This window comes from Stylophora pistillata, chromosome 5 (genome assembly GCF_964205215.1).
Source record: "Stylophora pistillata chromosome 5, jaStyPist1.2, whole genome shotgun sequence".
NCBI classification, from domain to species: Eukaryota; Metazoa; Cnidaria; class Anthozoa; order Scleractinia; family Pocilloporidae; genus Stylophora; species Stylophora pistillata.
In genome coordinates, this window is record NC_142523.1 from 20,511,620 (window position 1) to 20,524,119 (window position 12,500).

The 12,500-nt window shown below is 35.9% G+C and overlaps 1 protein-coding gene and 1 long non-coding RNA gene across 2 annotated transcripts in view; one reads left to right on the forward strand and one right to left on the reverse strand.

The window, feature by feature from the left end:
• LOC148730735 (uncharacterized) overlaps nt 1-12,500 on the forward strand; it is a 42,175-nt gene that overhangs the window by 28,924 nt on the left and 751 nt on the right. The window contains exon 2 of the long non-coding RNA XR_016001009.1: nt 9,138-9,413. This is a non-coding gene — a long non-coding RNA (uncharacterized LOC148730735). The remainder of the gene's footprint in view (nt 1-9,137; nt 9,414-12,500) is intronic.
• Nucleotides 9,198-12,500, reverse strand: part of LOC148730736 (scavenger receptor cysteine-rich domain-containing protein DMBT1-like) — a 46,502-nt gene continuing 43,199 nt past the window's right edge. The window contains exon 10 of the mRNA XM_088759546.1: nt 9,198-9,326. Coding sequence (XP_088615672.1) covers nt 9,208-9,326 — 119 coding nt within the window. The 3' untranslated portion in view covers nt 9,198-9,207. The remainder of the gene's footprint in view (nt 9,327-12,500) is intronic.

Below are 12,500 nucleotides of genomic sequence, written 5' to 3' on the forward strand. Positions count from 1 at the left end.
AGCAGATAGCTCGAGTCGTTCGAACGGCTGATTAATTTTCTCGAACGGATGATAAATATTTTAGAGCGGATAGGCTTGAGGCGTGCCAATCCACTTGAACGGCTATCCGTTTAAAGACGGCTAACCGTTCGGAAGGTTTTCAAGTTAGAGGTCACACATTGTTTAGATCGGAGGTAACTGAGAAACGAGCGCCTTAAGCGAAAGAGCGAGCGAGATTCATAAAATTCAAAGTAATATTAAAGAATACTTGGACGTTTGAAACGCTGTTTGGTTCAGTATTAAGTGTGGGTTTCTTTATTCAGAACAAACAATTCCTTTTTCCTTATAAACAAGCGACGAGTCATTTGTGAAGCGAGCAAGATTGGAAATATGATAGCTTACATCGGCGGTAACTGAAAAGCGAACGAGCGAGCGAGATTCATAAAATACAAACTAACATTTAAAGAATACTTGAACGTTTTAAACGCTGTTCGATCTAGTATTGAATGTGGCTTTCTTTTCTCAGAACAAACAATTCCTTTTTTTTTTCTTTATAAACTAGAGACGAGGTATTTGCAAAGCGAGCAAGATTGGAAGTATGACAGCTTTCACGGACGTTTTCATACTATGCAAATTTTTTTCTTGTTGGCGGCCGCATTTTCAGATCAGGATATTTCTTTATTTTGCAAAACACTACCCCACAAAGCAAACTTTGGGCCATGAATAACAAAAGAATACGTGCACGCAGCACTGACGCGTATCTGACGCGTCAGAGTAGACGCGTCAGACGTGAGTCAAGTTTGCGTCTGCGATGTTCGTTTTATTCTGACCTGCACTGTAATTTGTTCAGTAGTTACAGGGTATAATCATAATTTATGCAATCCGTGCAATGATTTTGGGTATTCCAAGTCAACTTCTAAAATCAATCCTATTTTGCTTTCATTATTTATATATTTATTTAAATCAAGACTATCGATGTTTTTCTGACTTGGCCATTTGAAATTTCCTGTAGGAAGAAATTGCAATATTGCCCAGTCATACAGATTGTTTGCATTCAAATACATTTTGATGGTTTGCTTTTATCATGATAGTCTTTCATGTACTTGTTATATGTATTTGCATGTGAATATCTGTTGGCAATACAACTGATTCCACCTCTCTTGCCTTTTTCAATGAATAAAAATTTATTAACATCTGTTATGAGTTCAAGTTTGATGCCAGCCATTTTAAACATTGCATTCCAACTAAGACCAGGACTTGTAAAATAATGACAAGGATCTGAAGTTTATAATAATTATTGCAAACATGTCTTTCTGAAATTTTCAACTAGTACATCAGCCAACAACAACACATCACTTTGCAGATCTATACAAATCGTGATACCCACCCATATTTTTCAATTTGAATGTCTTTAAAACATTTTGAGCATGTTAATATTCTTCATCTGCTATGTGCTCGCCAGTCAGAATTTCTGTAAAATTCTTCTCTTGGTGGCAGCTGTGTTTCTTCAAATTTTTCAAAGCTGTCCATGTAGTCATAAGGATAATTTTATACACTTTTTTGTTTTATAAGTTTATACTTTCCATCTTTCTTGAACTTTTGTCTCGTGTATTTGAAACTGTCTTCAGGTAAATTATCAACAAGCCTTGTAAGAGAAGTGGGCATAAACTGAAAACCGTCGAGAAACACGAAATTATTATTCCATGGGAAAGTCATGACATTTCTCCATATTAATTTTATTATTACGAATGACATCCAATTGAAATTTTTTTCTTCTTCAACCAACTTACCAATATTTTGCATAATGAAAATAATGAGAATCAGAACCTCTCAAATTGTTGAAAATCACAGGAATCCTCAATTTTTTCATATATTGAGTCTGAGCTTCAAATTACAATCCTGATGTGCACTTCCTCTTCATTCTCCAGTAATAATTATGATGATGATCTCTCACTCTGATGCTTTCATTTGAATGTGTATTCATCTTTTACAAATATTCCAACTTTTACAGTAGCTTTCTTGAATTTCTTTTTATCATCATCAGTCATTTTCAAGGGTTTATTGAAATGCTTATAGGCTATAATTATGTTTGCAATATTTTGTTTCTTCAAGAATTTGCCTCTGAAATTCTGAACTGGTTTACTGAGTTTGTCATCATAACAATAACCAATTTATAAGTATAACCAATTGATCTGCATGCCTCTGATAAGCTTCTGAATAAGATTTACTTTCAAAAGGAGAACATGGTTGTATTTTCTCTTTTAGGGCCTCAAAATCAGCATAAAAAAATTAATGCAAAATGGAAGTGGAATGTGTCTGTATAAAGCCATAGAAAACTTGTCCACCTTTTTCTGGCATTTTTATACTTTGCTTTCCATGTATAACAATACAATTCTCCTTATGTTTATTTTTACTACTAAAATCCTGCAAACAATAAATGCAAAAGTGTTTGGACCTCTCATTGTGCTTGGTTTTATGACTTATCATCTTGTTAAAATCTTTTATCAATACATAATGGCTCTTGTTATCATCACTTATCAATAGTTGGTTTATTTCATTCTCAAATATTTCTTTTGAAATGTGAAGAGGATAAAACTCCTTATTTCCATAACTGAAAAAAATTTTGATGTCATTCTGTTTTTCGATCTTATTATTGTAATGTTTCAGTGAAACTGGAAAATCAACACCTGATTAATCCAATTTATCAACAAACTGTTTGTCTGTCTTTCTGGTTCTTTGTGGACTAGTCTCTGCTGAATTGAGATGCTTTGCATGGCACCTTCTAAAACATTCATTGTCTCCATTCTTCATATTTATCAAACTTTTTCTAAGTGCTGATTCACTTAGAAGTTGCATAACTATGAACACCCTTTCATTGGCCTATATCTAACGATATTTGTAAATTGCTGATCAACTCTATCTATTGTCCATCCAGATCCTTTAGAAATCAAATTACCAATTCTATTAAGAAGTTCAGAGCTTGAACTTTTACGATCCCTCTCAAGATCAGCCTCATCAATCACAGTTTTTGAATATGAATTAAAAAATGCACTTTAAAATTCATCTTCACCACCCCTCATTTTCCAAAATTTAACTGTAAAGTCTCAAAAACTCTAGACCTTTCATTTCCAATAATTGACTACTTAACATAATTATGAAAAATCGCTTTCCTTGTTTTTTTTTTCAACTGTTTCAAAGCATTATTATCACTACGAATACTGATTTCAAATGATTTAGTAAATTCCCTTAGTGCTTTATCATTTAATGTAATATTAGTTCTGGGTGTTGGAACAGGTAAAACATTTTCAATAGTCCTTGGTTTTGGAACAGGAGGTACCATATTTTTTTTCTCAAATTCTTGAGCCATTTACTCAATAGATTTTTGTGGTCTTGGCATTGGAATTGGTTTTAATTTCAGTTCAACCAATCTTTTTTTCCTGTTTTAAAATCAAATCAATCAAACCAGATTCTTTAATTGTTTTCAAATCTATATATTTTCAGATTACTTATCTCTATACTATAGCTAGATAAAAATTTTTCACCCAAATTCCTCGCCATACTCATTTCTGCTTTTTGTCATTTACCTTAAAAATTTAATGTTAAAAGGCAAAATTGAAATCTTGCAAGAATTTTCATTGTGTGTTTTTGGACTTATTTAAGTGTTAAGAAGAGGAATGGAAATATCATATTACTTTGAGCTAATCAATGCAAAAATTATAATAAGCAGTTTGGTTATTTCCCATTCCTTTTGCAGGTGGTCTCATCTAAGTACAATTACTTTCACCTTTTTCTTATTGTGGTTGTGAATTTAGCATGGAAGCAGATGTTCAGTTTGTGCGGGAAATGGAATTTGTTCTAGTATGTTTATGCTAGTTAAGGAAGAGAGTAAATCTCTCTGGTAAAAGTCAACCTCGTACAGGAATCTCTGGAATTTTCTACTTGTACTTTTGATTTTTCTCAGGCCCGTTTTTCGATGAAATTCTATGTCAAACTCACGATCGAGGAATGTTTCTTAAATTTTAATTTAACACCTTCACAACCCCTTTCTTTAAGGTGACCCTTAGTGTAAACAGCCTGTATCTTTCTAACTTCTGCACTGAATTTTCAAATTAGATCATCTGCTGTAAGACCACGTAGCATTTCTGGGGGCGGTACTCGTGTCAACTCGTGTACTCGTGTTTATTCTGTTGTTAGGTAACAGTCTTTTAAGACTATTTTCTCTCAAGATATCTTTTTAAGTATGATCCTAGTTCTGCCAATAGGTTAATTATAATTTTTATATTATCAATCTCGTTACTGTTCTGTCCGATCTTAACCGTAAAAGTATGAAATTTAAGGTAGAAAATGATTTTGTAACTGCGTAAACAAGTAGAAGGCGCATACTTAGTATGCAGGAACTGTTGCACGTAGCTTAGCGTGATTCGCCCATTGAGATAGAGCGATGACGATGCAAGAAGATTGACAGCCTAGTAGTGTCACCTTAAGTGTCGCCTTTATAAGCTGGAGAACAGCATTTACAATCAGGATAGAATTGAATTCAATTGAGTAGTATTGAGACCTGAGCTAGTCCCAAAAAGAAGAAAGTTGTATTAATAATCCAAGCCAAGAAATAAAGAAATATTAACTGAGTGTTAGAAAGAACTTCTTGCATTAAATACCCAAATCCCCAAGGTCAACCATAAAATTCCCAAGGTCACGATACCTCCGTATTAACCACCAAGAGTAAACCGCTGCACAGTTCAACAGAAACAAGCATATGAAATAGCCACTGTTGAGGCCAAACAAAAAATCAAACTTTTCGTGCCCGCAGCGGCGATCGTCGAGTTGGGTGTCAATGGAGGTATATTTGTTAGATAGTTCGGGGGGTAAGAAGGGCAAAAACATGGTAACTGTGCCGGGACACCCATTTTATTTTTACTACTGGCAAACGTTCCATTAAACGACTTTTTTTGAAATATAAAAAATCTCTCCATACATTTCTTTATAAGATTTGACGCCTTTTTTAGAGTAACATTTGTAAGAAACCGCTTACGTTACGCGGGTGCTTGGCCTCAATAGTTAGGGTGAATTCGACCCAATGTAGATCAAAATTGTAGCATAGGTTTTTTTTTTAATTTTCTTTTTTTTTTAAATTTTTTTTTTCTTTTCATTTCCAGAGTTAGGGGGCGTGCGTCATAACTCTTAACTTATTTCAAACAATATGCGACAGACCACCATTGTTATGAAACAATGAGACCTTTTCATGTTGATTGGCAGATGATTTACCATAGCTGTTGCCACCAAGTGTCTTATTATAACATTTAGCCCTTGTCGTTTCTAGAAAAAGCTGCTGCTGACCCTCGGCCTCACTATGTCATTTTTTTTCCTTTTTTTTTTTTTTTTGACTGTTAAATTGATTTCCTCTTTTTGTTTGTTTGAGGGCGTTAAATATATACAGTTCGTTTGGGAAAAGCGAGGGGTTTAACAACTACAAAAATTGCGGGCATTTGGAAATTACAGAGGGATGAGACCAAATAAGGAAAGATGAGGACTCGACATTATACTATTTTTGATGTCATGAATATTCATGAACTTCAGCTGTCTTCACAGAAGGGCTTAGCAAATCATATGAAAAAAAAAACTAAATCAGCAAAGATGAATGATAAGTTGTTTCGACTGTATTTTCCCATACAGCCTCGCTATCATTGCTTTACATAGGGCTTTACTTTAACGTCACTCTCTTAGTAATATTACAAGGAGATGACACAAAATAGATTTAAGTACTTACGGTTAGCTGATTGGTGCAGATAAAACATGAAAGAAAATGAAAAGTTAATCACAATATTTTTTCATATTATAATACCACTGAACTCTATGAGCTTTAGCGGTGAAATTGAAATTTTGTTTATCGTGCAGGGGTAACAAAAGTAAACACGTTAAAGAAAAAATTATTCGTAAGCCCTACCTTGTATGTTTGCCTTTTCGCGGTCAGTGAACATAGTCAATCAAGGCAATGTCGATGGGCCTATAACTATATTTTTTATAATGGCTCTTTTTCAAATTAATATACCAAGGCTTTAGGAACTCGATCTACTCCAGAAAAACTCGTAGTATTCGTTTACTGCTAACAGTTGTCCGCTTTCGGAGTATATTGCATCCAGCATTTTATGTTACAAGGTACAATTCATCCTTGCAATTGATTTTGCCGAGCGCTATGATACAATTGATGAGGTCATCTCGTAAAAGAAATCGCTGATATCCTATTCCACTAATCGCAGTTTACATCATTCGAATGAAAGTAACTTTCACCATCACAAAAATCGCTTTCATACCATTGAGGCTTTTCATTCAAATTAAAGATGAACAGATATGACAGCATTGAACCAGTAACCAGTTCATTATTGTAAAACTACCTTCCCACATGATATGCACCAAGGCTTGATTTCGCCATTTGGAGATGTTCTTGTAAACTGGGTTCTTAGGGCAAATTTTTTTTTCTTTCTCTCTTTCTTTTCGAAAAAAGTATTTGCAAGTCAGTATTGTTTTTTTTAATACTTTCAAGGTGGGAAAGGCACGGCCCACAATAAAATATAATTTATATGGAATTCCAATGACTAATGAACAACAGTACTTACTGCATTGTTCGTCTGATCTATCTTTACAGTCACTGTCCCCATCGCAGCGGTAAGACGCATCGATACACTCTTGGTAATATGCACAAGCAAACTGATGGCCTCCACAAGTTACTATGAGATTATGAAAAGAAACACACGAATCGTGACAAATCGTTGACACTTTATGTACATCTTTACATCAAATTAAAAAACAGACAACGAATAGAAGAGCTGTCTATAAAACAGGGAACGGAGAATGGGGAATGAGAAATCTTTAAAATGGGGAATCTTTAAAAGCAGGAATCTTTAAAACGGGAAATCTTTAAAAACGGAAATCTTTAAAACGGGAAATCTATAAAAGCGGGAATCTTTCAAACGGGAATTTTTTAAAAGCGGGAATCTTTAAAACGGGGAATCTTTAAAACGGGGAATCTTTAAAGGGGGAATCTTTAAAACGGGGAATCTTTAAAACGGGGAATCTTTAAAACGGGGAATCTTTAAAACGGGGAATCTTTAAAACGGGGAATCTTTAAAAGCGTGAATCTTTACAAACGTAACAGTTTTTGTTCTGGCGGATGGCAGTGGCACACGATTACTATTTTTTTTTATTAGCCTGCTTGGTAAGTCAGCCATCAGTCCTATAAGCAATTATGATTGAATACTCTGATCTACATCGTTTTCTGATATTATCCTCAGGGTTCAAATAACAGCCGGCAGCAGGAACTTCTAACACACTTGCTGGCGACTTTTCACCAAAGAACTAGAATTTTTACAGAAAATATTATGCTTATTGATCGTTCAACTGAAGTAGAAGTCGCTGTCCTGCTATGGTGAACATTTCATATCAGACAATAAAGCAGCCAAGAAATGGTTTAAAAACTTTTTGGAAACGTAAACGAGTATAAAGTTTCGAAATTTGAAGCGTGCCACAAGAAGTGTTTTTGTTTACAGTATTCCAACTTTCTACGTATTTGTTGAAGCGTGAAACATGCAAGTTTGTGTACACACTGTCACATTACTGTGGTTATGTTTCTGCATGTACATACAACCTTTAATCGAGATTTATTTTCCGCCTAATCCTGTTCAGTGTCGTTTGGTTAGCCTTCCTGCGCGTTCAAATTAAAGTCGGTCCTTGACATTACGGATTTCCCATGACTAAATGAAGGAGCGCGACTGTCTAAAACAAAGTTGAATATTTCACGCTTGAACAAACACCGAAAAATTGAGCCGTTCGCTACACTTCGTTTTAGTGGAAAGGGAACTCCCGCAACGAAACATGTTGATCAAAATAAAGATTCTGGTGCTGGAATTATTTAAGCAATTTGATCATGTTGAGTGTTGAAAACATGTGCTAAGTGCCCTTCCATTGTATTGTAGTTTTACCTGTGTCAACAGTCATGAATTTTGATGGATTCACATGCGTAAAATTGAAAAAAAGATCAACTTCTCCACAGACCGCACATGCACTTGGTCGATTTCATTTCACGCTTCTAAAGATTCCTCATTTGAAAGATTTTCGCTTTTAAAGATTCCCGCTTCTAGACATTTCCCGCTTTTAAAGATTTCCATTCCCCATTCCCTATTCCCAAATTCCCCGTTCCCTGTTTTAAAGATAGCCCGAATACAAGGGCTACATCACGACTCCTGCACGCGCCGTCAATATTGGAAACCCCATGAATGGGCGGTTAGCAGCTTACTTTCAGAGATTGATCTTTTATGACTGGAATTATGCAGTTACATTTCATTGGCGGTCTGATCACGTTTGATGACCAATTAATTTTTTCTGTTTACCGTAATGATTTTATCGAATTCCGCATTTAATTTTGTTACCGTTGATCTTTTTTCCGGAAGGCACTTGCGATGGGTTGAAGTACCCTAAATGGCGACGCGTTTGACCTTTTCCTAGACTTAGCTGCAGACAATTTCTTTATAGCATAGAATTTCTGCCTTTCTTTCTTGTAAAATTTTTTTACCTTTATTCACTGACATTTAGCGTGTTGTTGTAGGACATATTTTCAACAAAGCCATCTTCCCTGGAAAGTTGTTATTTTTGTGTTCAGTCGAATTACCAATCATGAATGCAAGTTTGAGCGAGCTTTTTATGCTTATTTGTATTTGATGCTTTAGACTGGCAGAATATAACCGTCAGATTGTCAGATTGTGTTTTCGTCGAGTGCGAAAGCACTGAAATTCAATAAAACTATTAGAAAAAGGGCACGGAAAAAGGTCAACATTCTGAATTGTAAGGACGCAGTTGCTGCTGACCCTTGACCTTCCCACTTTTTTCCTTTTTTTTTTTTAAGGTCAGTTTGCTTTCTCATTTCCCTCAGTATGAGTGCATAAGCTAATGGCATTTTTTACTGGAGAATGTAAACTTCATTAACCAGTTCAACATCGTTAAAATTTATTTCATATGATTTACGTCAAAACTTTACTTCGCTGTTTTGGAGCTGTTCTTATAAATCAAGTTAGTATTATTTCTCTCTTCCCTTTTGAAAAAAGAAAAAAAGCAGTTGCAACACGTTTTGAAGAGTGTCTCAGACATCTTCCAAATATCAATTTCAGAGTGGAAAACGCTCAACTCGCAGCAGTTATACAAGATTGAACAAGAACTGAAGTAACCCAATTAACTACACTACTTGCTGTATTGTTCATCTGAACCATCAGAACAGTCACGGTCGCCATCACAACGCCAAATCTCTGGCATACACCATTCTTGATTTGCACAAGCAAAGTGACCGGCTCCCCAAGTAACTAGGAAATGATCAAAAGATTCAATCGAATCGTGACCAATCGTTGACACTTATGTTACATTTCTAAAACTTATGAGTGAACAACACGGTAAGTTTTGTTTCTTTTAACTAAGTTGATAATGTAAATAGGCCATCGTGACGAGTTTCAAAGCTGACATCGTTTTTTCATCAGAGATTACGTTTGATAACTGATTAACTTTAGCCTGCAGAACGGGCGTAACCTTTTTGGTGCTTTTTACTCGAGCGGAGGCAAGCGCGAGGCGAGCACGAGGGGCGATTCACGCGCGAGGGGAGGAACACAAAAGCAATCACACCTGTAACCACACCATTGTTCAAGCTCTTCCGCCCCCAGACACACCTTCAATCACCAACCAATCAAAGCGTTTAAAAAAAGTGGCGTGAAGCGCTATGTATACAAGCCGCATGCAGGGCCAGTCACACTCTCAGGGTAAATCTCATAAATAACGTGAAGTGCGTGCTATCGTTTACAGTTGGTGTGGTCAATATTGTTCTTATCCCCACTAATATTTTATTTGTGCTTTTCAATATATCATTAATGCATTTCCTCTGCTTATCCCTTTTAATTGGCTCTTTTGAAGTTAGACAAAGGGCTCCTCGAATAGCTTTACTCTATAGAACAATATTATACGACCAGCACGCTGCTGTTGAAGAACACTCGATGATCATACGATTTTGAGTAATCAATTGAGTAGCAGAGGAACAGAAGAACCTCTTGAAGAAAGAGCGGGTACAGACGTTTTTTCTTTCCGTTTATTTCTTATTCAGTTCATTGACCACGGGCGACAAAAATTTATGAGTGAAGAGGCATTATTCCATGAGCTTCACATTCAGCAATTTCAGGTATCACCTGCATTGTGACCGCTTGTGTGTTCTCTTTTTTCTGTGGTCAATTTTCATAGTCACTAGAGGTAACGCCAAAAGGTGACTTCAAATCTATGATAACTCTTTTCAAAGTAATATACTGACGCTTGAATAACTCCGTATCCTCGAGAAACCTCTTATTATATCGGTTGTTATATACGTTGTATGGTACAAACCATCGTTTCTGGGCTCCCACTCAAAGTATTTTTTTTTCAATTATATTTTTTTTGGATTTTTTTTTGCCGAACGCATCTCGCAAATCAATTTATTTATATTTCACTTTACTAAAACAGCTTACTTCATTCGGTATTAAGGAGACTGTAGCTATCGCAAGAGTTGTTTTAAAATTATTGAAGATCTTTACCCAGAGATGGACGGACGTGATAGCATTAAAAGAATAGCCAGTTGATCATCGTTAAATTGTATTGCATATAATTTACGTCAAGGCTTTATTTCGCTCTTTTGGAGCTGTTCTGATAAATCAGGTTAGTAGTTTTTATTTCTTTCTTCCCTTTTGAAAAAAGAGAAAATGTTGTTGCAACACCTCTTGAAGGGGGTCTCAGATTTCTTCCAAATATAAATTTCAGAGAGGAAAATGCTCAACTCGCGGCAAATATAAAAGACTGAACAAGAGCTGAAGTAACCTACAAACTACACTAACTACGGCATTGTTCATCTGAGCCCTCGGAACAGTCGCGGTCGCCATCACAAAGCCAACTCGCTGAGATACACTTTTCTTGATTTGCACAAGCAAATTGATCGCCTTGACAAGTTACTTGGAGATGATCACAAGAGTCAGACGAACTCGTAACCAATCGTTGATACTTATGGCACATTTCCATGACAAAAAAAGAAAATGAATAACAAGGGATGCGTCACGAATCGCGCACATGCCCCAGGATTAACAAACCTTGAGACATGAAGGCATTTTCCTGCTCAGTTTTTTAGACATTGATCTTTTGTGACTTACATTGTGCAATTGTTTTTTTTATCAGAGATTACGCTCGATAAACGACTAAATTTAGTCTGCAGATAAGGCGTGACTTTCTTTGCGCTTTCTACTCTATCAGATGCTAGGGCAATAGGAGAGCGAAGTGCGAGTCACGCGCGAGGAGAGGAGCACAAAAGTAATAACGCCTGTACTTATACTATTGTTCAAGCTCCTCTGCCCCCTTGCACCCTCCCTTCACAGTCACCAATCAATCACAGCGTTAAAAAAAGTGGCGTGAAGCGCTTTGAACACAAGCCGCTCGCGAGGCCAGTCACAAACCCTGCGTAAATCTCATAAATGACATGGAGTGCGTGCTATTGTTTACAGTTGTTGTTTAAGGTCAGTATACATCATTGATGTAGTTTTCCTTATCCTTTTTAAAAATTAGACAAATTTACAAATAGCCGGCGACAGTCAAAAAGTCGAATTCGCTCACATTTTAGTTGTAGTTAGGCCTATAGAGGAAACAAACCAAGACATAGGTAGTTTGTTGAGAAATTGTTTTGATTTCAAGAAAATTGATGAAAATCAATTCATACATTATTAACGCCATTCGAGTGTTGAATTTGGCCCCTTTTAGAGGCCTTGTTTGTACTTGAAAAACCAGTGAAAAACTTACTTATTCCGTAAACTTTTAGAAAAATGTCTCCGCTGTGTTTTCTCAAAAAAAGTAAGGTCACTATTTAAATTTGAAATCAAATGCGGACTTTTCTCTCTATTGACTTAAATGCCGTGTGGAAAAAAAGGGTAGCTTCAAAAATATATTTTTATATGTGCTAAGTGAAATAAACGTTTATCAATTGAAATATGAGAAGTAGAAATGATAACCTTATCATTTGAAGGGTTGTTTTTCTGGGGTTTTAGTGCTCCTATGCATACGAGGGCTTTAAATTTGTAGAAGTTTCGCTCTTCGGCGAAGTCGGCGACACAGAAGAAAAGACCGACTTTGTTTATTATTTGCAGTTTGTGAACCTCAGTGGTAACAATAAATGCTTGAATGCTACAAATAACGTCTTCAAATTACTTGCAATAGAGGTTTTGCACAGTAGCCATGTTAGATGGCAGGAACAATAGATTATTTTACCCATGGAAAAGATTTTTCTTTCTCATGCAAAATATTTTCATTGTTCCTGCCATCCAACATGGCTGCTGTGCAAAACCTCTATATGATAGAAGTTGTTTTAGTTTTCTCCGAAAGCATTAATTTTGCAGAAAGGAATATACATGGTTGTCACTGCGTTACATCTATGTCACGCACTTGTTCCATTTTTATTCTTATTTTGCAAGTGGTTTGAAGTTCTT